The following is a 25,926-nucleotide window of genomic DNA, read 5'->3' as shown; positions in this document are numbered from 1 at the left end:
TTCTTGAGTGTTAACAGCTAATTTAGACTGCATCATTTTGTAGATACAATCGTGACTGTATTTTTTAATGTGCTTTACTGTGCCTTTATCAACTTTGAATTTCATTAGTTATTTTCTAACCCAGTCACTCAGCTTCGTGAGATCCCTGAGTAACTCTTCACAGTCAGACTTGGATTTAACTTTTTTGAGTACTTTAGAATTGTCTGCAAACTTAACCACCTCACTGTCTCTGCCTTTTTCAGATAATTTATGAATGTGTTGAAAAGAACAGGTCCCATTACATTTTCTTGGGGGACTCTGCTATTTTCCTCTCTCCACTGCAAAAACTGATAATTTATCCCTGACATTTGTTTTCTAGCTTTTAACCACTTACTGAGCCAAGAAAGAGCCTTCTCTCTTATGCCATGACTGCCTACTCTGTTTAAGAGACTTTGGTGAGGGATCTTGTCAACAGGCTTTTTTGAAAGTCCAATGGGGTGTCTACACTAGCTCCCTATTTTGAAGGCAGCATGGTGAATAGGGTGTCAGGAGATTATTAATGAAGTGCTGCGGTGCACATGCAGAACTTCATTAAGCTAATTGTCCCCTGCAGTAACTTCGAAGTGTTAGCTGCAAAGTGTCTGTGGGTTAGCTGTGGCTATATGAAAGCCAGCATTTCAAAATTTAACACTTCGAAGTTGCCATGGGGGAGAATTAGCACCACAGCACTTCATTAATAATCTCCCGACACCCTACTTACCATGCTCCCTTCAAAGTAGGGAGCTAGTGTAGACACAGCCCAAGTGTATTATATCCATTGGGTCACCCTTGCCTATATGTTTGTTGATTCCTTGCCCCCATCCCCTGGAATTCTAATATATGGTGAGACATGATTTCATTGTACATAACCAATATTGATCTTCCACAACACGTTGTATATACATATACCTGATATTTGCTTTTTTTTTTCGTAGTTCGAATCAACTTGCCTACTTCTGAAGTTCAGTTGCCCTATTTCCTACACTAAAGGAAAGCTTGGCTTAATTCAGTTTTTGTTTTTTCTATAATTTTGCTTGGTAATATCAATTATTTTAAAGCACTTCATTGTTTTCATCTGTTTTCAGTTTTTGTGGTTGCAGGAAATTATCACACCCTTAATCAATGACAGTAAACTTCAACACTCAAAAGGTTATTAACAGTTAAAAAACAAATTATCAACCACACATGATAACATATACAAATTAAATTTCCTTAAATCAAATTCTTAAGTTTTCAAGCAGCATTTTCTTACTTTGCTGATCTGTAAAATTTGAGTGACTATAAATTGAAATATTTATCAGTTTTTGTATGTCTAATGATCTTTAATGATAAAAGTCTAATCCTTCCAACCTATCAATAAGCTTGGCACCCAGGTTGGTTTACATCTGTTACGATGTACCAGAACCTCTCTTCTTGAAGAGTAGAAGCAGTGCATAACGTGAGAGAAAGTCCACTAGGGAGCCCAGGCTGGAGAAGTCAGTGTGGAAATGAAGTAACTGTTTCATGGGGATAAAAGTTTAATGTGACAGCATTAACAAATTAATTTTTTTTGTTTATGAGCATTACAGTTTTAAGTAAAAAAAACTTGTAATTTTCCTTGGAAAGAGAGACTCCTTTCATGAAAAATAAATCATTTTTTCAAACTCAACTCTCCTTCAAAATTTTTGTTGGTAGAAAATTGTCAGCTTTTTCCACGATCAACCCTAAGTAAACAATGATTAACCTCTAATTTCTAAACTATATAATACCATGTTGATGGGTGAAATTGAGGTGAAACTTGTAGTATACCTGTTCTGAGGATAAACTTAAGACATCGTGATGAAGGGCTGTCAATCAAGCACCAACTTAATTTCACCAAAATAAAATAGTAGTCCATAGAGTCAGAAATGGTAAAATAAGATGAATAGAATTTGGCATATTAGTTGGACTCATTTTACAAAAATGTATTATTTAACAAGATGAATGTTTAACAATACACCATCCCAAAGAAAACAGCAAATTATCCAACCAAAAATGTATCCAAAAATGTGTCAGTGCCAGGAAAATAGCAGCAAGACTAAATGATGATAAAAACTCAGTGTAATGTGAGTTATTCAGTTAGGGCCTGTTTCTGTATCCATTGAAGTCAAAGGAAAGATGCCTATTGAGTTCACTGGTGTTTGCTTTATGGATTTTCCTTGGAAATGCAGCATTTACGTTTGCTATGCAGCCTCATGTACTCTCTTGTTGCCATGTTAATTTTCTTCTTGCCTTTCAGGTAGGGAAATAACAGCAGAAACATTTATGGAGAAGTTGGATAATGGTGCCTTGCTCTGTCGACTAGCTGAGACCCTTCAAGAGAAATTTAAAGAAAACAGTTTTGATGCAAACAAGCCTGGCAAAGTAAGTAAAATGCAATGTAGCTTATACTGTCATCATTTGGAATTTGTAACTTCATGGATCTAATTCTGTTTGAGCATTTCAGAGGATTAGTTTGTGGAAGCTCTAACACTTGGAGCCTGGGGACAATACTCCACATACCAAAAAAAACAAACAAAAAAAAAACTGGAGAAAAATCAGTGAATATTATTTCAAATTTGCAGTGTTTTTTTAATATATGCCAATTCTATCACAAAAATTAACTATTTTAGTAATTGAACTGGTGCTGGTATACTTGACAGTGTAACAGCACTTCAGCAAACAGCTGGGAAGCCATAGATAAGCACTAACAGTTGCTTTGAAATCTGTTCTTAAGTGGACTGCCTCAAAGACCACTGAGGAAAATGAAAGTCTTTGAATTTGCTTCAGTAAACTTCTGATCAGCCATAAAGTCTAGTTCTACTCTTCAATTAATTCTGTATCAAGTGAATTCAGTTTACAAGTTTAAAAAAGAAAAAACAAAACAAAAAACTTTAACCACCAGTGCTGCAAACAAAGCCTGAGCTCTGAGAGTCAAGCTTGGTTCTTTCCATTTTATACCTCTTCACCTGTAATAAGAGCTTCCTAACAGCTGCCACATATTCAGCTGGTATTGGGTTGCCCGAATGGCTTCACTTTCTGCTACAGACAGCCTGTGATCACTGTAGTACTTGCTCTGCCTGAAGCCTGGCAGCAATGTGGCCTGTCTTTCTTCCCACACGGCAGGGAAGGAGCTGCCAAGAGGAGAAGGCAGTCATGGGGGTCCCAGAGGTGATGAGCCTAGTCATAGCAGCAGGCTTTCCATCATCCAATCAGACAGTCAACAACCCTAACTTCTGGCTTTCCTCCTGTGAATCCATCTAACGCTCTTCAATCCCCAGAATAATTCTAGACAAGCTTTCCTTTCCCCCACCTCCAATTCCCTCTGAGAATCCCAGACTGCTTCCTCTTCTTCAGCAATCCTAGACTCCCTCCAGCACCCACCTAGCCCCCCAAGACACCTTTAATTTGTTTAGCACCCATCCCTCTCAGACACCATCTGGTACTTGCCCTGCCAGATTTTCTGCTCCTATTCATCACTTGCCATGACCTGAGGCAGAGTGTGTTGACCACAAGTTAAACTTCATTGTCACATGCAGATGTTTGTACCTATGCAAAACTCACAAACTAAAGAAACAGAAGTTGGTGCAGTACTAAATGATGATAAGTCAAGTTTATTGAGCAATCTAGATCTCACTGCATGAACAAATATGCATTATTATGGCTACATGCAAAGACATTTATCTAGGAACCAAGAATGTAGGACTGAATTTTGGAAAGCAATGGCTACATCTACACTAGAACATATCTTCGAAATGGCCACACAAATGGTCATTTTGAAGATTACTAATGAGGTGCTGAAATGCATATTCAGCACCTCATTATCATGTCACCGTCTGCAACTCCTTGAAATTGCAGCTTTTCACTGCCGCATGGCTCATCCAGGCGGGCATCCTTTTTGAAAGGACCCTAGGAATTTTGAAATCCCCTTATTCCTATCTGCTGATAGGAATAAGGGGATTTCAAAGTTTCGGGGTCCTTTCAAAAAGGACCCCTGTTTGGACAAGCTGTGCGGCAGCGAAAAGCAGAAATTTTGAAGAGCTGTGGCCGGCGGCATGCTAATGAGGCACTGAATATGCATTTCAGCACCTCATTAGGAATTTGTGCTCATGTAGACACGGCCAATGGTTCAGGAAAGAATGTAGTCATGATAGATAACAAGCTAAACATGAGTGTTCAGTGTGATGCAGTGGCTAAGCGAACAAATACTAGCTTTGTGTACACATAACCAACAGACTACTGAATAGAAATAGGGAGGTGCTATTTCCTCTCTAGCTACCATTTGTAAGACCATTACTGGAATACTATCACCACTTCTAGCATCAACCGTTGGAAAAGAATGTTGACAAATAGGAAGAGGTTCAAAAAAGAGCTGTAGGAATGATCTGAGCTCTTGAAAATATCGTTTACAGTGAGCCACTAAAAAAAATTAACAAATATAAGGTTAAGAGGTCAGTCTATTCTGAAATATTATATATATAGGAGAAAGATTTCTGATAGTAGGCAGTTCTTTAATCCAGCAAAGTTATAACAACATGTAATGGCAAGACAAATTCAGAGTAGAAACAGGGTGCACATTTTTACAGTGTAAGTAACTAACCTTTGGAACTACAGACTTGAAGTCTTTCCATTAGGATTGGATTTCTTTCTAAACGTTATGCCCTCACTCAAATGCAACTTGTGGACTTGATAAAGAAACCACTTGTTGAAATTCTATGGTCTGTGAGTTTTGAGAAATTACATTACGTGATTGGCCCATTCTGGCTTTAAAAGCTACTAATCTAAATGCAGATTGACTCATTAGATACTATGCATAAAATTTCACACATGGGACTGTGCAAAATTTGGCAGCTGTGGGTTTTACTTAATTATTTTTAATTATTAGTCACTAGGGCTGATCAATAATGGCAAAATTGATTTTTCTGAAATAAAAAAACTGGAAAAATTGCCCATTCTGTGACCCACTCTGTTTGCCACAGTTTGTTTATTACATGGAAGAGGAAAATGTAATGCAGGGTACTATGGTCCCACCCAAAAGGTAGATGTGCAACTACCACTGTAAGTTCTCCTTACAGAATTCTGCTGTCTCTTGGTGAACCAGTCACTATAAAGGGGGTGGAAAGCATTGGCAGAGGTTGGCTTAAACTTTCAGAAGAGACAGACTAGATGATCTCTTGAGGTCCAGTCTAGCCCTTGATTTTTGATTGAAAAACATAAATCAAGATGGATTAGCTAATAGTTACAATTTAACAAGTCGGCTATGTCTACACTAGCACACTACGTCAAAGTAGCCTGTTTAGATGTAAGAACATGGAAATAGGCTACTTCGACGCCTATCGTCTACACATGCTCCAGGGCTGGTGCCATCGATGTTCAACGTTGAAGTAGCAATGGAGAACATGAAATGGAGCCGCCCCGGAAGGAAATGTGGAGCATCCACACACACAAGCACTCACCGTCAAAATAAGGGTCCAGCAAAGTCCTAAGCCGCTCCCTTAAAGGGCCCCTCCCAGACACACTCACTCTGCACAGCATGAGATCCACAGAGCCGACAACCAGTTGCAGACCCCATGCATGCAGCATGGATCCCCAGCTGCAGCACCAGAAGCCCTGGGCTAGGGGCTGCTGCATGTGGTAACCACAGAGCCCCGCAGGGGCTGGAGAGAGCGTCTCTCAACCCCTCAGCTGATGGCCACCATGAAGGACCCCGCTATTTCAACATAGTGGGACGGGGATCGTCTACACATGCCCTATTTTGACATTGAACGTCAAAGTAGGGCACTATTTCCCTCTTCAGTTAGGAATAACGATTTCAACATCTCCTTGCCTAACGTCGATTTCAACATTGAAATAGCTCACGGCACGTATAGGCGCAATGCGTACTATTTCGACATTGTGCCAGCTACTTCGACGTAGCCGGCTAGTGTAGACTCACCCGTCCTGTATGAAATCAGTTCTTCAAGCAGTACAATTCCACTGGACACCTGCACTTTGGTTTTCTGTATCATCACATTATCAAATGCCTTTGTTATCTGATGTTGCTGGAAGAGAGAGATGATGATAGCAAAGATTATGTATCAAAATAAAGGGTCCAGTCCTCAGATCTTCTGACATTCTGGGCTTACACTAATACCAGCTGAGAATCTGACCCTCAAAGGGCCAAAATTCACTGAACTTACCCTTTGGAGTAAGTTTGGCAGTAGGTAAAGTATAGAACAATTAACTTTTAGTGAGCTCTTAGAGCATAATTATTTAGATTCATGGGTAATTTTCTTTGTCAGACTGTTATAACAAATTGAAATAACATAGAAATATCTCAGTCCAAAGCTATTTCTCAATGTATATTTCATATTTGGCATAATAAAAATTCAAAGAAATGGCAGTGTAATGGCTTTGTTTCATTACAAGCTATTAGGGATCTGTTTATCCTTTCATATTGTAATTCCCTAATGGAGCAGTCCTGGACAGTAGACTCCACAACTGGAAAATTTGACTCTTGGTGCCAAGGAAATTTATATGAGAATCACAGTGTATGAAATTTAGCATAGTAAGAATTCTACAATACTCTCTGGAATCATTACTGTACACCACGTTAAAATATATGTGGCATTCTGGAACCATTAGGTTGTTACTCAGTGCATAGGAATAAAGAAACATAGCAGGCTTTTACCCAGCAACCCTCTTGAAGATGACATTTTTGGCAGCTGGGTCTACTAGACACTCCAGCTTCTATTAAAATAGACAAAGCACATAGATCCTTTTAAAAAAATAGAAGCTGACTGATATAAAAGGAATGGCAGCCAGAATAACTGGTTTGGAGGTAGCAGCCAGGCCAAAGCTGAGTGAGGGGGAGGCAGACAGTGTAGGGAGAGACCGGAGAGACAGACAATGGAAAAATCCCACAAGGTACTGCCATAATCCTTAAGACAAGAGAGAATTTAAACCGCTTCCAAACATGGAGTTCTCCCTTCTGTATGAGCTGCTTCTCAAATGGCAGGCCAAGCTCTATATAACACTTTGCATTTAATTCATTTTTACAAGTTTACTGTAAAAATCCTGGTATCTCAGGTGTACATTGCTTAGCTGTGTGCCCTTCTAAAAGTTTTTCAGTTGTCTGCCTTTGGTGTCATGTCCAGAAACACATTTAGGAATACACTAAAATGGATAATGGATACACCAACTCACCGAAGGAAGTTATTGCTCATTTGTTCACTGGAACTTCATGTTGCTAGATTTTGATACATTTACTTAGCCCGAGTAATATTTTACACACTGAGGAGTTCCACTGATTCCAGTGAGACTACTCCTACTGCAAGGTGGTGTTATACTCTGGTCCTTTTACTACAGATGGGTAGAAAACAGGAAGATAGGGCAGTCTGGGGAAGGACACTTGGATGGAATTGTTCTCCTCCCTTTTTCCTGAACACAAGCAACCGGTACGTGTGGGATGGGGAGTGCAGGAAGTCGAAGGGAGTGTTATCATCTCTCCAAACCTTGTGGACCCTGACAGCATTAATTAAATTGTTGAACGCTCCATGATGTAGAAACAGCCCAGTGGTATTGGGACACTTCCAGAAGAAGCACTAGGCTGGAAATTCCCTGGCAGTACAAGACACGGGAAGGGATCATGGGGAGCCAGAAGCCAGTGTGAAAGTATAGGGTCAGCATGGACCCTGAGGGCTCCCATGTCGCTGGGGATGAATTCCCTGATATTTCCACAGGCAAGCTCAGCAAAACCCTGCTTCCCAGAGGGGGGGAAAAAGATTGAAAGAAGTTTTTTGAGGTCAAATACTGTTTCATACTTCTTTTGCGTATGAAGTAGAATTTTCAAAAATGTTTGTTATTTAAGAACCTAATTCCTTCACCCTGTAGATTTAGGCTTTTAAATTATTCAGGACCAGATTTTCCAAGGTATTTATTTAGTCACCTAAGGATGCAGAAAGGCAGTAATGGGGATTTTTAAAAGCACTTGTTTTGAATTAGGTACCTATGTGGTTTTTCACTCCTACTTGGTACCTTTGTATGTCTTTGGGCATCTAAATATCAGTGAAAACATGGCCCATAGAGGCTTTTGAAAATTCTGTTCATGATCCATATTGATTAGAGGTCTGATCCTACACTTCTGAATCAGTCAAAACTCCTCCTGGCATTAATGAGAATTTTGTGTGCACATAGACTGATGGAGACCCTGGAGTGCAGTGAGCGTACGATGTGTTCTGGAAGCGGGGCTGTGTTTTTCTTTCAGAAGCATAATGGGTGCTATTTGCAAGATCAGACGAGTCATAATACTGAAGTTGTAGGAGACTGGCAGATATGGAGATAGTGATATTTAATAAATGCCAGAGAATTGTACAGTAGTAAATGTCTGAAACTGCCCGTGTTGCATTTAATATCTTGCTGCCCAGAAAGTTCTTATTACAAGTGTAATTCCATAAAAGTGATTCATATTGCAGGATGCCATTTTGTAATTTTCTCCCACTGACTTAGATTTCAACTCCTAGCTCTCCAGGCAATATTTTACTTTTCCTGACAGATAGTTAATTTGAGAATTTCACAGCTGTGCAAACAAATTTAAAGCATCAAGGCATGTGTGGTATGCACTGAGTGCACATTTGCTAGGAATGATTTAAGTAACTTGTAAGATTTTTAAAGTAAGCTTAAATAAAATGTGTTAATAGTTATCAGAATTTTAATACACAGACATAATATACTGCCCACAGTACCTAAAGCTGGCTGTATATTTATGAATTATCACAATTCCATTAAGGTCATAATGGTTGTATGGCAAATAAAAGCAAATGAAACATTCAATAGACATATTTGTTTTATTTTCCAGAGTTTCATACAGACCCATTCTTGGTTGTTTTTACTTTATGACCTCTCAGAAGGGATGTCTTAGCTCAGCTTCAGTTCAACTTTTATTTTTAAGATATAAATCTGAATTGTGGGTCTGAATGCAAAATCTCCCCCACAATTGGGAAAGTCTGCATGTTTGGCTTTGATTTGGGACAGTTATAGAGGTAGGGCTGAGTGTCATATTTGATCTAGATATGAAGATCCTAAAAGTCCATGTAATGGGAGAGTTGACAGCACCTTTTCAGATTGTCTTCTTTGTCTAATGGGAGCTAAATTAAAATGAATCCATAGGATTTGACTACAGAAGCTGTGAAATTCAGCTACTGTATTGATAGAGGATATGTAGCATTAAGATGCAGACGTGCAGCTGTCATTGAGATTGTGTTCAGAATTTGACCCACAGACAATGAATACATTTGCAATCAATGTTCAGAATCTATATTTTTAGGATTTGTCTCTTCTTTGGTCCACACTGTCCATGCCTTAACTGCACTGCACGTTTCTTGCACTTGTTCCAGGTTCAAAGCTTGCATTTGGGGCAGTAGGAAAATAGGTACAATTAGTCAGATCCTCAGCAGGTGTAAATGGACTATATTGATTTCAGTGGTACTATGCTGATTTGCATCAGCTAAGGACCTGGTCCAACGGGTGCTGGGTATCCATGCTGAGTTTTACAGTGAAACTGAGAGGACTACATTGACAATTGGTGAAGAGTATGTTGCCCTAAATAAACTGTCCCATGAGGCTATATCGCACCCCAAAGAGTGCCTCCTTGACAGCTCAGAGAAGGTAAGCACTTGTCAAATTCAAAATTTTTGCTCTTTTTTATAAAAACAAATTATTAAAGGGAACTATGTGTCTGTGTGCAAATAAGGAAGGCTGCTCTTTGGGCTTAAGCCCAAGAGTGAAAGCCTGTAGACCCAGGCTGTTTTCTAGCACTTCTGTGGACTTGCTGTTTGATCTTGGACCCTCTGTTGGGCAGGCCATATAGTACTACTGCATCAGAATTTTCCCTTTTTGGTATTCTCACCTTCTCATCTGTCTGTCACCTGTTTAATGGAACCAAGCTTCAACAGTTTGTCACTTGAAATGGAATTACCCTCACAGTGCACAACACTGAATTAGTTTTAATTAAAGAATGAAAGAAGCTTATTCACTTACAAAGAAAGAAATGTTAAGTGAATACAAGTATTAAGGCATTAAAGCCAGAAATAATTACAAGAAAAATAAGAATAAACTGCTTCTAAATGTCATAAACTAGACTTGGATCCAAGTGAAGTTTATCAGGATCTGGTCCCAAACTCCAATGGCTGCTTATCTTGCTTTCTTAGGTTGGGGGAAAAAAAAAAGTGGGACAAGGAAAGGGGGTGGGGTGGGGTGGGGTGGGGTTTGGACCCTTGTTTTTATAGTTCAAAGTCACCTTTTGAAAAGCAGTTCTATCAAAGTAACCCCTAGTAAAAGTTCCTTTCAGCTGAGAGCAAGACACATGGGCCGTGGCTACACTAGTACTCCTCTCTCAAAAGGGGGATGCTAATGAGCCACTTAAGCAGATGCTAATATGGCATTGCCATGCATATGCAGTGCCTCATTAGCATAATGGTGGCCATGCATGTTTCCAAAGTGCCACTTTTGAAACGCATGCTGCCAGTGTAGACAGACAGGGGCCTTTCGAAAGGACTCCCCGAATTTCAAAAGCCCCTTCTTCCCAAAACCAAATGGGAAGAAGGAGGTTTCGAAGTCCAGGGGTCCTTTTGAAAGGCCCTGTCTATACCGGCGGTGTGCATTTCAAAAGCGGCACTTTCAAAATGCGTGTCTGCGCCATTATGCTAATGAGGCACTGCATATGCATGGTAGTGCCTCATTAGCATCTGCTGTAGTGGCTCATTAGCATCCCCCTTTCAAAAGGGGGGTGATAGTGTAGCCACAGATGTGGAGTCTAGTGTAAGGAGGAGGCTTCGTGCTGTTTCTTTTCACCTGCTGAAATGCAGATTTTTTTTGTCTTCTTTCTTTCCTCTTTCACTGGTTGAGGACTCTGTTTATGGCTTATACTCAAATTGTAAACATACATATCACTTTATTAAAGATGGGTTTTACTGACTGCTTTAATCAGTTCTACCTTATGGGAACTACATGAGGTTGAACATATTCCTTAACATTATAGGTGAATTAGATATAGGCCTTGTCTACACTTGCCTCCAACTTCAAAGGGGACATGTTAATCAGGGTGATGGGAGATTACTAAAGAAGAGCTATGGTGAATATGCAGCACTTCATTAGGCTAATTTTCCCCCTCAGCAACCTCAACATTTGAGGAGTAAAGGCACTTTGAAGTAGCATCGGCACTTCAAAGTGCCCATGGCTACATGCATGCCAGCACTTCAAAGTTTGACACTTTGAAGTTGCCGTCAGGGAGAATTAGCCAAATGAAGTGCTGCCACAGTATTGCTTCATTACAATGTTGACCAGTGGAATTATTGGTTTTCAAACGATACCGCACAGGGCTTATTTTGTACAATAAGATGTAGGGTTTGAATGCAAGAGTGGATTTTGTCACTGCTGCAGACATATATTTGTATCCAAAAGGTTCGGTTCTTGGATTTGTGTTATTGAAAATACAAAGTGAAACTAAATCAACTAGGCTACATCTACACTACATTCCATTTTCAAGAGGGGAATGCAACTGAGTGAGATTGGAAATGCAAATGAGGTGCAGATTTACATATTTCATGCTTATTTGCATATTATTGCATGATTTCATTTCTGGAAGAGCCTTTTCTGGAAGCAAAAACAGCTGTGTAGGCAGGGTTTCTTTGAAAATAAACCCCATTTTTGAAAGAACCCTTTTTCCTAATCTGTTTCAGGAAGAAAGGTTCTTTTGAAAACGGGGTTTATTTTTGAAGGAATCCTGCCTACCTGACTGTTTTCACTTCAGAAAAGGCTCTTTCAGAAGCACGATCACTTGTGAATATGAAAATGAGGTGTGAGATATGTAAATCCATTCCTCACTTTCATTTCTGGTCTCGCTCATTTGCATTTGCCTTTTGAATGGGGAATGTAGTGTAGACACACACTAGTCTACCAGGAAAACCATTTATATACTACAGAATGTTCAGAAGTTCTTGGGATGATATTTCTCAGCAAAATACAGTACTACTGCATCAGAATTTTTGCTTTTTAGTATTCTCATCTTTTCATCTACTTCTGAGAGTGGACCATGTCCACCCTGATTGAATTAGCCTCATTAACTCTGGTCCTCCACACAATAATGTAACACTCCCATCTTTGAATCTGCAAATATATATCCCTGTCAAAATGTAGCTCCCACTTCATGCATCTGACAAATGTTTAACTGAAGCTGAGTAATACAGGCAACTTCTCTGAAACTTGTTGCTGAAATAAATGAGAGTCAGGAATAAGTAGTAATAGCTTTGTGGATTGGCCAATAATTATTTATCAAAAATAATATTTGTACTTTATATTCAGAAGCCAAAGCTATATGTTGCTAAGGGATTAGGACAGGGTTATGTTCCAAGTTGGAGAAGCATTAAATATATCCATATCAGAATCAGACATTTCAATGGTAGAATGACAAAAATCAGTGATATACAGAAATCTCATGTCCAGGAATGATGCACGAAGGGCAGATCTTAAGACATAGTCATGTGAGAATAGCAATGTCCATAAAAGATTCCATAGAGTTTAAAGAAATAATATTTCAAAGTAGAGAGGACCATATAGTAGAAAGTTTATGATTACAAAATTCCAAGGCAGATATGAGCAAGTTTATCATTCTGACTGCCTGAGCAGGAAAAGGATATTGGATATACAAAACTGATGGAGATTAGAAGTAACTAAATGTAATAATGTGGCTATAATGAGTGGCATTCAATACACAAACCAATCAAATGTCACATTGGGACAAGACTTAAATAAATATTTTCTCAATTTATTAAACAACTCTTTATTAAAATACCGAGTCCTAGACTCTAGAGCATACAAAAGAAGAGGCTATCCTTAACTGTTGTAAGTAATACACAGGAATAGGTTCAAGAAGTAGCTAAAATTGAGCCACTAGGTAGTAATGATAATAAAATAATTAAATTTATCAGCCTTGGTGGGGATGTGGCCATATAAAACCCCGTCAGGGTGGCAAATTTTAGGGATTTCTAAAATGATGACATTAATCAAAAATGCCCAAAGATGGTGATTAAAATCCTTAGACTCTGTACTGAGGTTGCTTAAGGATGCTATTTGAAAGCCCTGAAGGCACGCATGCATTTAAAGAACAAAAAGCAGGTTTGCAAGAAATAAACCAACTGACCAACTTCAATGGGTTTATGTGAGTCGAACAGATGTCCCTTAGGAAATGGGAATCCAGTCCTAGTAAAGCCAGCAGAAATGAGCATTAAAATATGACCAGTAAAATGTAAGAAGGAAATCAGGAACACAATCTAGTGACTGCTGGAAGAAATAATTGGAACTACACATTGACCTTACTGGGTTCTAAATTAATGTCAAGTACTCAGCAGGAAAACTGTCTCAGTAAGAGTAACTTAATGAAAGCCTCTACTCAATATGCAGCAGCTGCCATGAAAAGCACACAAATGTTAGCCTGTGTGATTACATGTGCAGCTTTCTACCTAGTGTTTCAAATGAAGACAGCCTGACATGGCGTAGGGGGGAAAGAAAGATAACCTTGCAAAACCATTTACAGCCATTTACATTTACATCTGTCTGGATGGAATTATTTTCACAAGGCTGTAAAACTGTTTGTTAGATAATTCCTAACACCTTTTTCAGCATTATCAATAATGTGTTAAACTCACTTACAGACAGTGTAACTGCACTGATTCCAAGTTTATAGGAAATGCTCTGAAGGTGTGACTCTTCAGGCTTTAGGCAAGCAACTCTTGCACTGAGTCCAGTGGAAACATTGTCTATCTGCTAAGGACTCTAGGGATGTAGAGTTGTACATGCTACCAGACTAGTTGATGCTATTCTGGAAAGCTATAGCAACACTAGAGAATTTTGTTGACAAAACCCTGGTGAAATGTCCGCACACAAAATAAGTTTTGTTGATAGTATGTCACCAAAAGTTGGCACTTTTGCCGACAACCTTCTCCCTCTCCCATGTGAGGAAGAACACCTTTGTCAACAGATTCTGTCAACACAAAGCTGTGTGGCTGCTCAGGGGAGGACTTCTGTTGAGAGACAGGGTTTCCAGGATACTGGGCTGCCTGTCTGCTGTGTTTCCAGTTGGCTGTCTTGTGGAGAGAGCAGCTGGGCTGTCTGGCCACTTCGCTGAAAGAGCTGATCACTCTTTCAATCTGCTTTAGTATATGGCTGCACTCTGTCAACAGATGTTTTGTCGGAAAATCTCTTCTGACAGAAACATTGACAGATGCTGATAGTGTAGTCATAACTGAAATGTGATGGTTTGCAACCCTATACCACCTCCAAGTCAAGTACTCCAAAGCACTTTATAAATAGGTTTTCCAGATGTATTGGTTTTGACCAGAATTCTTGGTCAAAATGGATCCTGGTGGCTCCGGGCAGCACTGCTGACTGAGCCATTATAAGTCCACTTGGCAGAACAGTGCAGCTGAGGCAGGCTTCCTGCCTGGCCTGGCTGTATGCAACTCCCGTAAGCATCAACATGTCTCGCTTCTGGCTCCTATGAGTACAGGCAGCCAGAGGGCTTCACTCAGTGTCCCCACCCCAAGTGCCAGCTCTGAAGTTTCCATTGGCTGAAAAGAAAATACTGGGGCAAGCCTCTGCACATGGGGCAGTGTCTAGAGCTCCCTGGCTGTACCTACATTTAGAAGCTGGAGAGGGGTGGGCTGCTGTTCCCTGGAGCCAGCACCCCTGAGCTCCCCTGCACCCTGCCATGCTCTCCCCCAGCCCTGATCCTCCTCCCATCCTCTGAACCCTTCAATCCCAGCTCTGAGCACTCTTCTGCACCCCAAATCCCTCACTCCCAGCCCAACTCAAGAATTCAGTGCCCCATTTGGAGCTCTCACCCACACCATTACAACCTCTGGGGCATCTCTCTCTTTCTACAGCTGGTAAAATCCTGGGCTGCTTCCTTTACAACTGGCTTTCACTACATGTGCTCAAAACTGACATCACATGAAAGCCACTGCAGATTTCATGCTGGTCAAGGCACTGCCAAAATGATATTTACAGCCAGACAGATACAAGAGAAATATAGAGAACAACATCAGAACCTCTATGTGATTTTTCATTGACTTGACCAAGGTATTCAATATTGTCAGCAGAATTCAGCTCTGGAAAATACTTCAGCAAATTGGCTGTCCTGAAAAATGTATCAACACTGGTCGATCTTTTCATGATGGCATGCTTGGTCATGTCCTTAACAATGGAGAGATATCAGCATCTTTTGAAATATCGAACGGTACAAAGCAAGGATGTGTCCCTTGCTCCTTTCGTGTTCAACATCTATGTTTCAATGATGCATTATGAACAAAATTTTCAAGCATGACTTTCAAATGATGCATGTGTTGGACAACAGTACATTGAATTCCCTTTTTTTTTTGTACATATGCATGTATTTTTCTTTGCACACATACATTCACAGATCTTTGTGTAAATGGAAGTACAGAAGAAAGCTTTGACATAATTTCAGACTGATTTAAGGTTGGATTGGAAATTTGGATCTGTAGGTTAACTTCCAAGTATGTTTTTCAACTCATGGAAGCTTTTTTTCAGAATCCACAAAGCTCCAGAAACTTTCTTATGATTTTTAAAAAGTCACAGAAAGTCAGAGGCTTTATCAAAAAGACAGACAAAACTTTTGTTTAAAATAAATGTAGAAAAGTTTTGGAGAATCAAACTGAACTTCAGTGTAGTTATGGATGAAAGCCTCTGTGAGCATTTTTGGTGTCAAATAAAGCTATATCTTTGTTAAACATCTGGAAATCTGAAAAGACAACAGATAAAGCAACTGCAAAACAAAAGAAATAGTCCAAAGGAAGAGGGAATTTCCTTCCTAGATCACTATCTTTGGTGTCTATTCCTGACAATTGGCTCATGTTAGATAAAAAGCTATTTGGAACTAATGTTGCAGGGAGTGAAAGACCCTCTCCCTTCACTACAACATTCAAAAGAATCACAGGGCATGAAATTGATCATCGAGACAAAACTGGGAAGAGAAGGAACGAGGAGAAGATGAGACACATTAATATGATGATAAACATCATGTCATGATAACTACACCTACGAATTTGTTATTCAGCCAGCCAACGGCAGGTCATCTGCCTTCACTTCCATAAATTTGTGCAAAATGTTAGAACTTCAGGAGTGGCACCACTTTTGTTTCTGGAGTGGTAGCAACAGCTATAACGCTGCCAACATTTCCCTTGATAGACCTCATTTCAGTCGCTGATACCTTTGATTATTTAATTTGAAATAGTAAGGAACTGTATGGCTAGGGAGCACAGTGAATCATAGTTGCTGTGAGAAGTTCCATCCATGTGACTCAGAGTGAGAGTGCCCTACCACCCTCTGATTGAACAAGTGTCCCTTTTTAACTCAAGAGGCTGGTCCAGGAAGTTGTCTGGGCAATCACCCATACCTTGGTCTTCAGCAATGCCACATTTGCCTTGTATCCTGTTTCTGACTCCAGTCCAACTTGGATTCCAGTTCTTGCCTCTTAATCCTAACCCAGTGCTGCCTCTGCTGTCATTTCTGACTCCAGCCTGACACTCATCCTGATTCCTGCCTCTTGGTTCTACTTTGGTATTACCTGATCTGGTTGACTCTGACCCTGACTCTTGTTAACAGGATCTGGCCTAGTGATTCTGCCAACTCCAGCTTGATGACCTCTGTCCCTGGGGGACCTCAGCTAAGCTGTGACTGCCATGCCTCATTCCCTTACAGAAATTTTCCCTGCTTGGAAGTGAAACTTTTTCAGAAAGATTGTGGGGAAACAGCTCTATCAATTTTTGTGAATGAGGTGAGAGAAGATAGGAAGTTTAGTTTAACATTTTTCTGGCTAATTTTCAGTTTTAAGACAACCAAATGTCCCTATCCTTTGGAGAAGGAACTTGAGATTTGGCAGGGCAGATCATAGGTCAAGGAAGTGTCTTTTAACATCCCTGTGAAAATCCTCTTTGGTTTAGATGATTTTGCACAGATTATAAATGACCACTTGTGCATGCTGATAAAAGTCATCCAGCAGTGGTTCCTTTTGTTGCTAAATGTCCCAAGTTCACTGCCTTTGCTTACAGGCCCTGCCCAGCACCATGCATCATTCTGAAGCTGATAATGCAAAGCTTAAGCCTCTCAGTGCAATATAGACAAAATTGATCATTCATCTTTCCTCCATCAGATTATCATGCAGGGATAGAATGCTAAAGTAGGAGCCAGAACACCATTACTTCAAGATTAACTAGCTAGTGTTAATAATTCTGTGCATTTCACGAACATCATTTTTAACAAGACCTCAAAGTTACACAAGGAGTTTGAAAAGAAAGTAACAGGGAATGCGCAAAAAGTTATATCTCAAAGTTCTGGAGATAAAATTCATGTCTCTAAGGTGAAGTCTACACTGCCACTTTACCACACTTCAACTTTCTGGCTCAGGGGTTTAAAAACACCATCTACCTTTGAGTACAGTCAGTCACAGTGCGGTGAAGTGCTGGTGTGAACAGCTTCCCAGTGCTATGAGCCAAGTTGCCAGTGCTGTTAGCTATTTCCCTTGTGAAGCTGGTTTACATAGTGTGCTGGGAGAGCTCTCTCCTAGAAAAAAATGTGTGTAGATGCCCTGGGGGCTATTTTTTTGAAAGAGCAGTCCTCACGGTGCCAATCCCTGGCCCATTCTTTTGAAAGACCAGGGGCAGCGTGGATGTTCTTTATTGAAAGAGTGGATTGATTGTTTTCAATATGCTTTTTTGTGTGTGGATACATGCTTTTGAAAGAAGTTTTTTCGAACAAGATCTTCCAAAAGAACTTCTTTTGAAGGATCACTGTAGTGTAGATGTAGCCTGCATGTCCTCTTGAAAGTCAGTTCTGTAAGTTTCCTTTCTGAAAGTCCTGTTCAACAGAGGGATTCTTTTCACTTCTGCCTGTTTCTCCAGCTGCCCTGTGGCACACCTGCCTTGGCAGACACTCTGATTTCATTCATCATACATGGCTCAGATATTTCCATCTTCTTTTCCACATAACTTTAGAAAAACAGGCCTGTGAAACTCTTGGATGACTGTCAGCACTCATTATAAATTCATTCAGTTTAATGCCCAGTATTTTCCTTAGGCCGTTACTTTTAAAGGCATTTAGACATCTGTCTATACTGTTGGTGGTTTTCCAGTTTTCACATCAATATAGTAAGGCAGAAATAACATTAAAGGTGATATTCATAGGCTAGTCTTTAAGTTTTAGATTTTCAGTTACCAAATTTTGCCTGCACTGGTGACTCACCTCTTGTATTACTTTGCCTTCTAGATAATGCTTCCTCTGGGAGTTGTTAGCTGTAAAGAAGTACACATCAGCTGTAGTGTACTATGAAGTAAGGCCACTATATTTCAGGAGGATTTGTCTCTTGCACCTCCTTTTGACCACTTCTTTATCTCTGTGTTGACTGTAGCTTTCTGAATCTTTCTGTGACATGGCCAGAGGACCAGGTCACCTATTAAATTCAGTCCCCTTCTGGGGTAACTAAAGGTCCAACTGAAAGTCCAAGCAGATAACCATATGATAGCTCTGCCTTCTTGGGCTGCACTTTGATTCTTGTCCTGGGCCCTGCAGAAATTCACCATGCTACTTCCTCTGAGCTAGTTTTTTTTTCCCAATGCCACCCTTTTCCAGGGACTCGCCAAAAAGAGAAGGGTAGCTAGTACTCTGGAGAACAGGATTAGAATTCAAAAAGACTTAGACAAATTGGAGAAATGATTTGACATCAGCAAGATGGAATTTAATAAAGAAAAAAGCAGAGTGCTACATTTAGGAAGGAAAAAAATAAATAAATGCACCACTATCACAATGGAGAATAAATGGCTAGGTGGCTATACAGCAGAATAGGATTGGGAGATTACAGTAGGTCATAAATTGAACATGATCCAGCAAAGAGATGCAGCAGCTGTGAAAAAGTCTAATATAATTCTTCAGTATATTAACGAGTGTCATATCTTCTGTCCTACTGTGCACTTGTGAGGTTTCAGGTGAAGTGCTGTGCGTGGTCTGGGTACCGTGCTTTAAGAAGGATGTAGACAAACAGAGTTAGTTCACAAATGAGCAACAAAAGTGATGAAAAGTTTTTAAAAAGCTAGACATATTTGGTCTTGAGAAAAAATGGAGAAGAGAAGGACTTTTACAAAGAGGATGGTGTCTACTATTATCCATGTCCACTATAGGTAAGAAAAGAAGTAAATGGCTTATATGTGTAACAAGGAAGATGTATGGTGCATACTAGAAATGTGGTTAAATTCTGCAATATTTAACAATATATCTCTCTTTCATTTTTATATATTCTAGGTGATTCAGAACATAATGGCACCTTTTCTGGCAGGGCTCACAATAAACCTCTTTTTAGCATTAAAAATGGGTAATTTACTCCCTGTATTTTGCGACAAAAATAGGGGAGAGAATAAAAGGAAGGTAGCCATTATCAGAAGCCTTCAGACCTGCTTTGAGTCTGCATAAAAATAGATTTTTAAGCTAAAAAAATTTATTTATGAACCTTCATTTAGCGAAAAGTATACAAAGATGTTTCTTTTTCTATGTGTTTTCATAGCACAGTGAAAGAGTCCCTCTTGGGTACAGAAGTGAACTAACAGCATTTTTCCAGGATTACATCATCAGTTTCACTCACACTTTCACATCCTGCATTAGACCACATGTATGCACATCAACAAGACAAGATTGTAAAAGTAGTGCAACTGGGGAACTGTTTTCATGATATTTGATAGGAGTAATTGTGGGCACTGCTGTTTCAAAGTAACAGTAGATATACTATACTATGTCAACAAAATCACTCTTGCCAAATGGAAACCTAATTATTTCAGGATGATCTGTTACCAAACACTTTTGAGACATTCAAGTCATTTAAACAAATCAGCAAAGAATATTGGCGCATAAACCCTGTATTTAATAAGAACTTTCATGTGTTTTAGAGTTGGGCCTTACAGTAAAAGATTTCTAAACAGTAAAAAAGGCATATTTTTGAAAGGAGGTAGGGAATTTTATCAGGTGTTCAGAAAATATTGATAGTCCCTTGTGATTCTTCAGAATTGGCCCAATCCCCCAGTAATTGAAATGAAAGGGTATTTTGCTGTTGGCCTCAGTACGTGCAGGATTGAACTTAAGCCTATGGGTAATGGGGTTAAAATATAGTGTGGTATATATTCAATGTGTGATACAATGGGGAGTTCTGTGGCACCTTAAAGACTAACAGATTTATTTAGGCATATGCTTTTGTGGGTTGGAAATCACTTTGTCAGAGGCATCTTATGAAGTAGGTTTTACCCATGAAGGCTTATGTCCAAATATATCTTGTGGGCTACGTCTACACTAGCCAAAAACTTTGAAATGGCCATGCAAATGGCCATTTCGAAGTTTACTAATGAAGTGCTGAAATACATATTCAGCACCTCATTAGCATGCGGGCGGCCGCAGCACTTTGAAATTGATGAGGTTTGCCGCCGTGCAGCTCATCCAGATGGGGCTCCTTTTTGAAAGGACCCCGGCTACTTCGAAGTCCCCTTATTCCCATCTGCTCGTAGGAAAAAGGGGACTTCGAAGTAGCCGGGGTCCTTTAAAAAAAAAAAAGCCCCATCTGGACGAGCTGTGCAGCGGCGAGCCGCGTCAATTTTGAAGTGCCGCGGCCGCCCGCATGCTAATGAGGTGCTGAATATGTATTTCAGTGCTTCATTAGTAAACTTCGAAATGGCCATTTACATGGCCATTTCAAAGTTTTTGGCTAGTGTAGACACAGCCTTGGTCTTTAAGCTGCCACAGGACTTCTCGTTATCTTTGCACTTCCAGACTGATGTGGCTATTCTGTGAGACAAAGAGTGATACATTTATTTAGCACATGAGGTGACTTTGCAATTCAGCAGTCTTATTTTAAGCATTTGTTGACAGTAATAGCATTGGTGCTGATAGGTTGTTTCATCTGAGTAAATAGAAGTATGGCCATGAATTATGTATAAAGCAAAACAATTCCCCACCCAACCCAATCTGGAACATGTTTTGTGTTTACATGCCATTGCTGGTCACCTCTGATTTCATACTTCTTCAAGCCACCTGTCAGTGACATTGGCAGGATGTCTGCTCATTAGTTTGTATAATAGAGCAGTCAGTCAGGCTTAATATTTCAGGAACCTGGACTTGTAATTTGCCTTCAGTAGTTCTTCATATGAATCAGGTAATCTAGAGTCTTTTAAAAGTAGGAGATTTTTAGCTTCATGAAAATATCTGGATCACTATGAATCTAGTTTGACTGGTACAATTAAGGCAATGACCTCAGTTGTGAAGGTAAACATATTTAATTTATGGGTAGCACATTAAATAAACATTATGCACTAAAACAAGCTCAATATTAACAGCCTATTCTCAATTCTATATCCAGGCTTTGTCATCTACTTAAAGTAGGAGGCCCAGAACATTTAGAGTCAGATTGTGTTGGAGCAACACTGTGTCTCAGCAAGGCACATTGCCTCCCAGAAATCCCTAGCACAAAAAGTGTCATGTATGCTGCATTCTTCTTCTTAGGCTGTCTCTACACTTGCATTCCTCTTTCAAAAAAGGAATGCAAATGAGGGAATTCAGAAATGCAAATGAAGCACTGATTTACATATCTTGTGCTTCATTTGTATAATCTCTTCAGAAAAGATTCTTTTGAAAGAAAAGAAAGCAGTGTAGATGGGGCTTTTTCTTAGGAATAAGCTTCCTTCAAAACAAGGTTTATTTTTGGAAGACCTCCATCTACTCTGCTTTTTTTCTTTCAAAAGCATATCTTCTGAAAAGAGATTATGCAAATGAAGCACAAGATATGTATATCAGCACTTCATTTCCATTTCCGATTTCCCTCATTTGCATTCCTCTTTCAAAAGAGAAATGCAAGTGTAGACACAGTCTTAGGCTGGGTCTACACGTGCCCCTTCCTTTCAAAAGGAGCATGTTAATGAGCGGGTTCAAAAGATGCTAATGAGGCACTGCAATGAACATGCAGCTCCTCATTAGCATAATGGTGGCCACGGCTATTCGAAAGTGCGGCTTTTCAAATCGCGTGCCACCCGTGGAGACAGGACCTTCTGAAAGGACCCCCCTCAGTTTTCAAAAGCCCTTTTTCCTATCTGTGATTGGAAGAAGGGCTTTCAAAAACTGGGGGGGGTCCTTTCAGAAGGCCCCGTCTCCACAAGTGGTGCGCGATTCGAAAAGCCGCACTTTCAAATAGCTGTGGCCGCCATTATGCTAATGAGGCACAGCATATTCATTGCAGCGCCTCATTAACATCTTTTGAACCTGCTCGTGAACATGCCCCTTTCGAAAGGAAGGGGCACATGTAGACCCAGCCTTAGTGTGCCTCATGCTGTCTTTCAAATCCCAGTATAGACGCTCTGACTTCTTTCCACCTTTTTTGGCGTAGTAAACACTTAAACGGCTGTTAGCACAAGGATTGCAGCTCTGGCTGGCTCCCATCCCAAGTGTACCAAGGGGGAAGTTTTGTGCTCACCACCCTCTTAACTACTTTGCAAGGGGAGGGAGTCAATCGAGGTTTGATTCTTAAGCTATCTTTGCATGAAGCTGTTACACACCCAAAGTTATTTTAAAGGTACCAAGATTTTCTGAGGTGAATTCATTTGGTCTTCTAGGCTGCGTCTACATTAGCCCAAAACTTCAAAATGGCCATGCAAATTGCCATTTTGAAGTTTACTGATGAAGAGCTGAAATACATATTAAGCGCCTCATTAGAATGCCGGCAGCCATGGCACTTCGAAATTGACGTTCAGACGGGGCTCCTTTTCAAAAGGACCCTGGCAACTTTGAAATCTCCTTATTCCTAACAGCACATAGAAAAGGAGCCCATTTGGACAAGCCACATGGCGGTGAGCCACGTCAATGTCAAAGTGCTGCGTCTGCCAGCATTCTAATGAGGCGCTGAATATGTATTTCAGCGCTTCATTAGTAAACTTTCAAATGGCCATTTGCATGGCCATTTCAAAGTTTTGGGCTAGTGTAGACGTAGCCCTAATGTCACAACTAACTGAGTAAAATGATTGTCCCCATATCTCTAGAGAGATAATGGGTCAGATCCTCAAGTGATAAAATGACTTCCCTCCATTGGCTTCAGTTACATCAGCTCATCTGACTTGTCTAATAGGTTCACATAACAACATCAGACTGGGATTTTGGGGATCTGTGCTCTAGTGAGTCAAATTAACAATTAATGTGGCCAGACAACACATCTTCGAGGTCACCAGTATATTGGACCCATTGTAAGCTAGCAATGTATATTTCAAAGGTTAGTTTGTCCTAAAAACTATTATAAGCCATTAGTCCATTTTCGAAACTCATTAAATTGGTCTTGTACTATTTTAACTCTACCAATTCCATTAGTTACTTCTGATTTGTAGCAGTGTGAGGTCAGCTTTGGGCCAAGTGTGTGTCTGATGGAAAAGATATTGGTGAAATAGTATTATAATTTGTATTCATTAAGGGAACCACCAGCATCAAAGACTCGGTTACCATAAAGCCCAGAATTATTTTCTATTTTGGTCACTTTGAGAAGGACCAAATATGGCCCCAAATCCTTATTCTGACAAACCTGACACTGATTTTTATTAGCTTTTTTTTCATTCTTGTTCTTCCTTTGAAAGCTCCATACTTTACTTTTTATTCCAATGAAATTTTCAATCAGTGGCAGTTCACCTGAGAAAGATATGCAGGATTAGGTTAGGATGGATTAATATTTCATTACATCACCAAGGGTGCAAACCATGAAGGAGAACTCATTTGAAAATGTGAAGCAGTCAGTGCATTAAAGTGTGAATTGGCCTCAGGACACTGATGCTTACTCTCTCGTAGGCTATATTTACACTAGCCCCCACCTTTTGAAAGGGGAATGCTAATGAGACACTTCAGGATATGCTAATATGGTGCTGCCATGAATATGCAGTACCTCATTAGCATAACAGTGGCCACGGCGATGCACATCACGCATGTAGGTGTGGTCCTTTCGAAACGATTCCTCGAACTTTGAAAGCACCTTATACCTGTTTGGTTTCAGGAATAAGGGGCTTTCAAAGTCTGGGGGGTCCTTCTGAGAGGACCCTGTCTACACGGGTGGTGCGCATTGCTGTGGCTGCCATTAAGCTGATGAGGGGCTGCATATTCACGGAAATGCCTTATTAGCATATCCTGAAGTGTCTCATTAGCATCCCCCTTTTGAAAGGTGGGCGCTCTTGTAGACATAGCCTTAGAGATTATTTTGATATAAGGAAAGTATTACTCTAGAAATTTGGCCTGTGCTAACTTAAATCTTAATCTTGTGAGGAGGAGCTTCTATTGACTTCAGCTCAGCACTTTTCAGCATGGGGACCTATGAGAGAAAGGAAGGGGACACACTAGCCTTCACACGGGCAGTGGGTGAAGAGGGGCAGCTAGGAGGACTGGAAGGGATTACAAAAAGTGGTCAACAAACTCCTACTTAAATTCTAGAGTATTTTTCAGGGTATTTTTCCATCCACCATATCTGCTCTGGCTCTGATCCTGTGAGATAAATCCTAATGTGTCACATGCTTGGTATTGCCAGCTGCATGTGTACAAATCTTGAGATAGGTTCTCCAAATAGTGAAATTGGTTTAATAAAAGATTTAAAAAAATTTGAGTTCTTTTTTTTTTAATTTGTCTCCTGGCATTTGTCTCTGACATTCACTTTTCAAAGTTTCTCTTTCTACCTATGAGGGCTAGAAACCTACTTAAAAAGAAAAAAGGCAAGATTCACACTTAATTATCTGGCTTTTGGGACTGGAGCTTTAAGAAAAACACCAAATATCCACAGACTTGTAATAAACTTAAGAGCTGGTAAAACTCTATTGATCTTGGAGTTTTATGCTGACACACATCATCATCATGGCTACATCTACACGTGCCCCAAACTTCGAAATGGCCACGCAAATGGCCATTTCGAAGTTTACTAATGAAGTGTTGAAATGCATATTCAGCGCTTCATTAGCATGCGGGCGGCAGCGGCGCTTCGAAATTTACATGCCTCGCCGTGCGCGGCGCGTCCAGACGGGGCTCCTTTTCGAAAGGACCCCGCCTACTTCGAAGTCCCCTTCTTCCAATGAGCTGATGGGAATAAGGGGACTTCGAAGTAGGCGGGGTCCTTTCAAAAAGGAGCCCCGTCTGGATGCGCCGCATGGCGGTAAGACACATCAATTTCGAAGCGCCGTGGCTGCCCGCATGCTAATAAAGCGCTGAATATGCATTTCAGCACTTCATTAGTAAACTTCGAAATGGCCATTTGCGTGGCCATTTCGAAGTTTGGGGCACGTGTAGACACGGCCCATATCTGAGAAGCCTGCATGTAACATCAATACCCTAGCAAAATTCCTATAGGATTTTATAAAGTCTCCGTAGCTTCTCTTTTTATAGGGTCAGACTTTTGCTTGATGTACATTTTTCGGAGGGCTGAGAGGAATTTGGGAATCAAAGGGTTGTTTGGGCTATGAGTGTTTCTTATGGTGGTAAAAGCTTTCTCAAACAGAACAGCTTTGCATCATTGCCTAAAGATAGTCAGATTCTGGATTCACCTGATCTTCTGTGGAAAATTTTTCAAGATCTAAACTTCCTTGACAAAGCATACTTTGTTTTCAGCTTTCACATGCTCCCTCCTGGACCCTGAGATGTACATTACTCCAAAGGAGCACAGCTGTTTAAGAGCTCATAGATCAATATTCAGTCTGTGGTGTGCTCTGGCTGTGATCCAATAATTGTTTTGAAAAACGGGACCAGGGTCTTATACTGGGATTAGATGCTGACTGGGAGCCAGGCAAGGGCTGTCAGTATGGACTTTATTTGCTCATGTGGGAC

The 25,926-nt window shown here is 40.2% G+C and overlaps 1 protein-coding gene across 1 annotated transcript in view; it reads left to right on the top strand.

The window, feature by feature from the left end:
* The window catches only part of GAS2 (growth arrest specific 2), a 151,058-nt gene that overhangs the window by 28,330 nt on the left and 96,802 nt on the right, over positions 1-25,926 (top strand). The window contains exon 3 of the mRNA XM_074999012.1: positions 2,276-2,400. Within this exon, the coding sequence (XP_074855113.1) occupies positions 2,276-2,400 (125 nt within the window). The remainder of the gene's footprint in view (positions 1-2,275; positions 2,401-25,926) is intronic.

Source organism: Carettochelys insculpta, chromosome 6 (assembly GCF_033958435.1).
Source record: "Carettochelys insculpta isolate YL-2023 chromosome 6, ASM3395843v1, whole genome shotgun sequence".
Lineage (NCBI taxonomy): Eukaryota > Metazoa > Chordata > Testudines > Carettochelyidae > Carettochelys > Carettochelys insculpta.
Note: the sequence above shows the minus strand (reverse complement) of the source record. Positions and strands in the feature narration are given on the sequence as shown.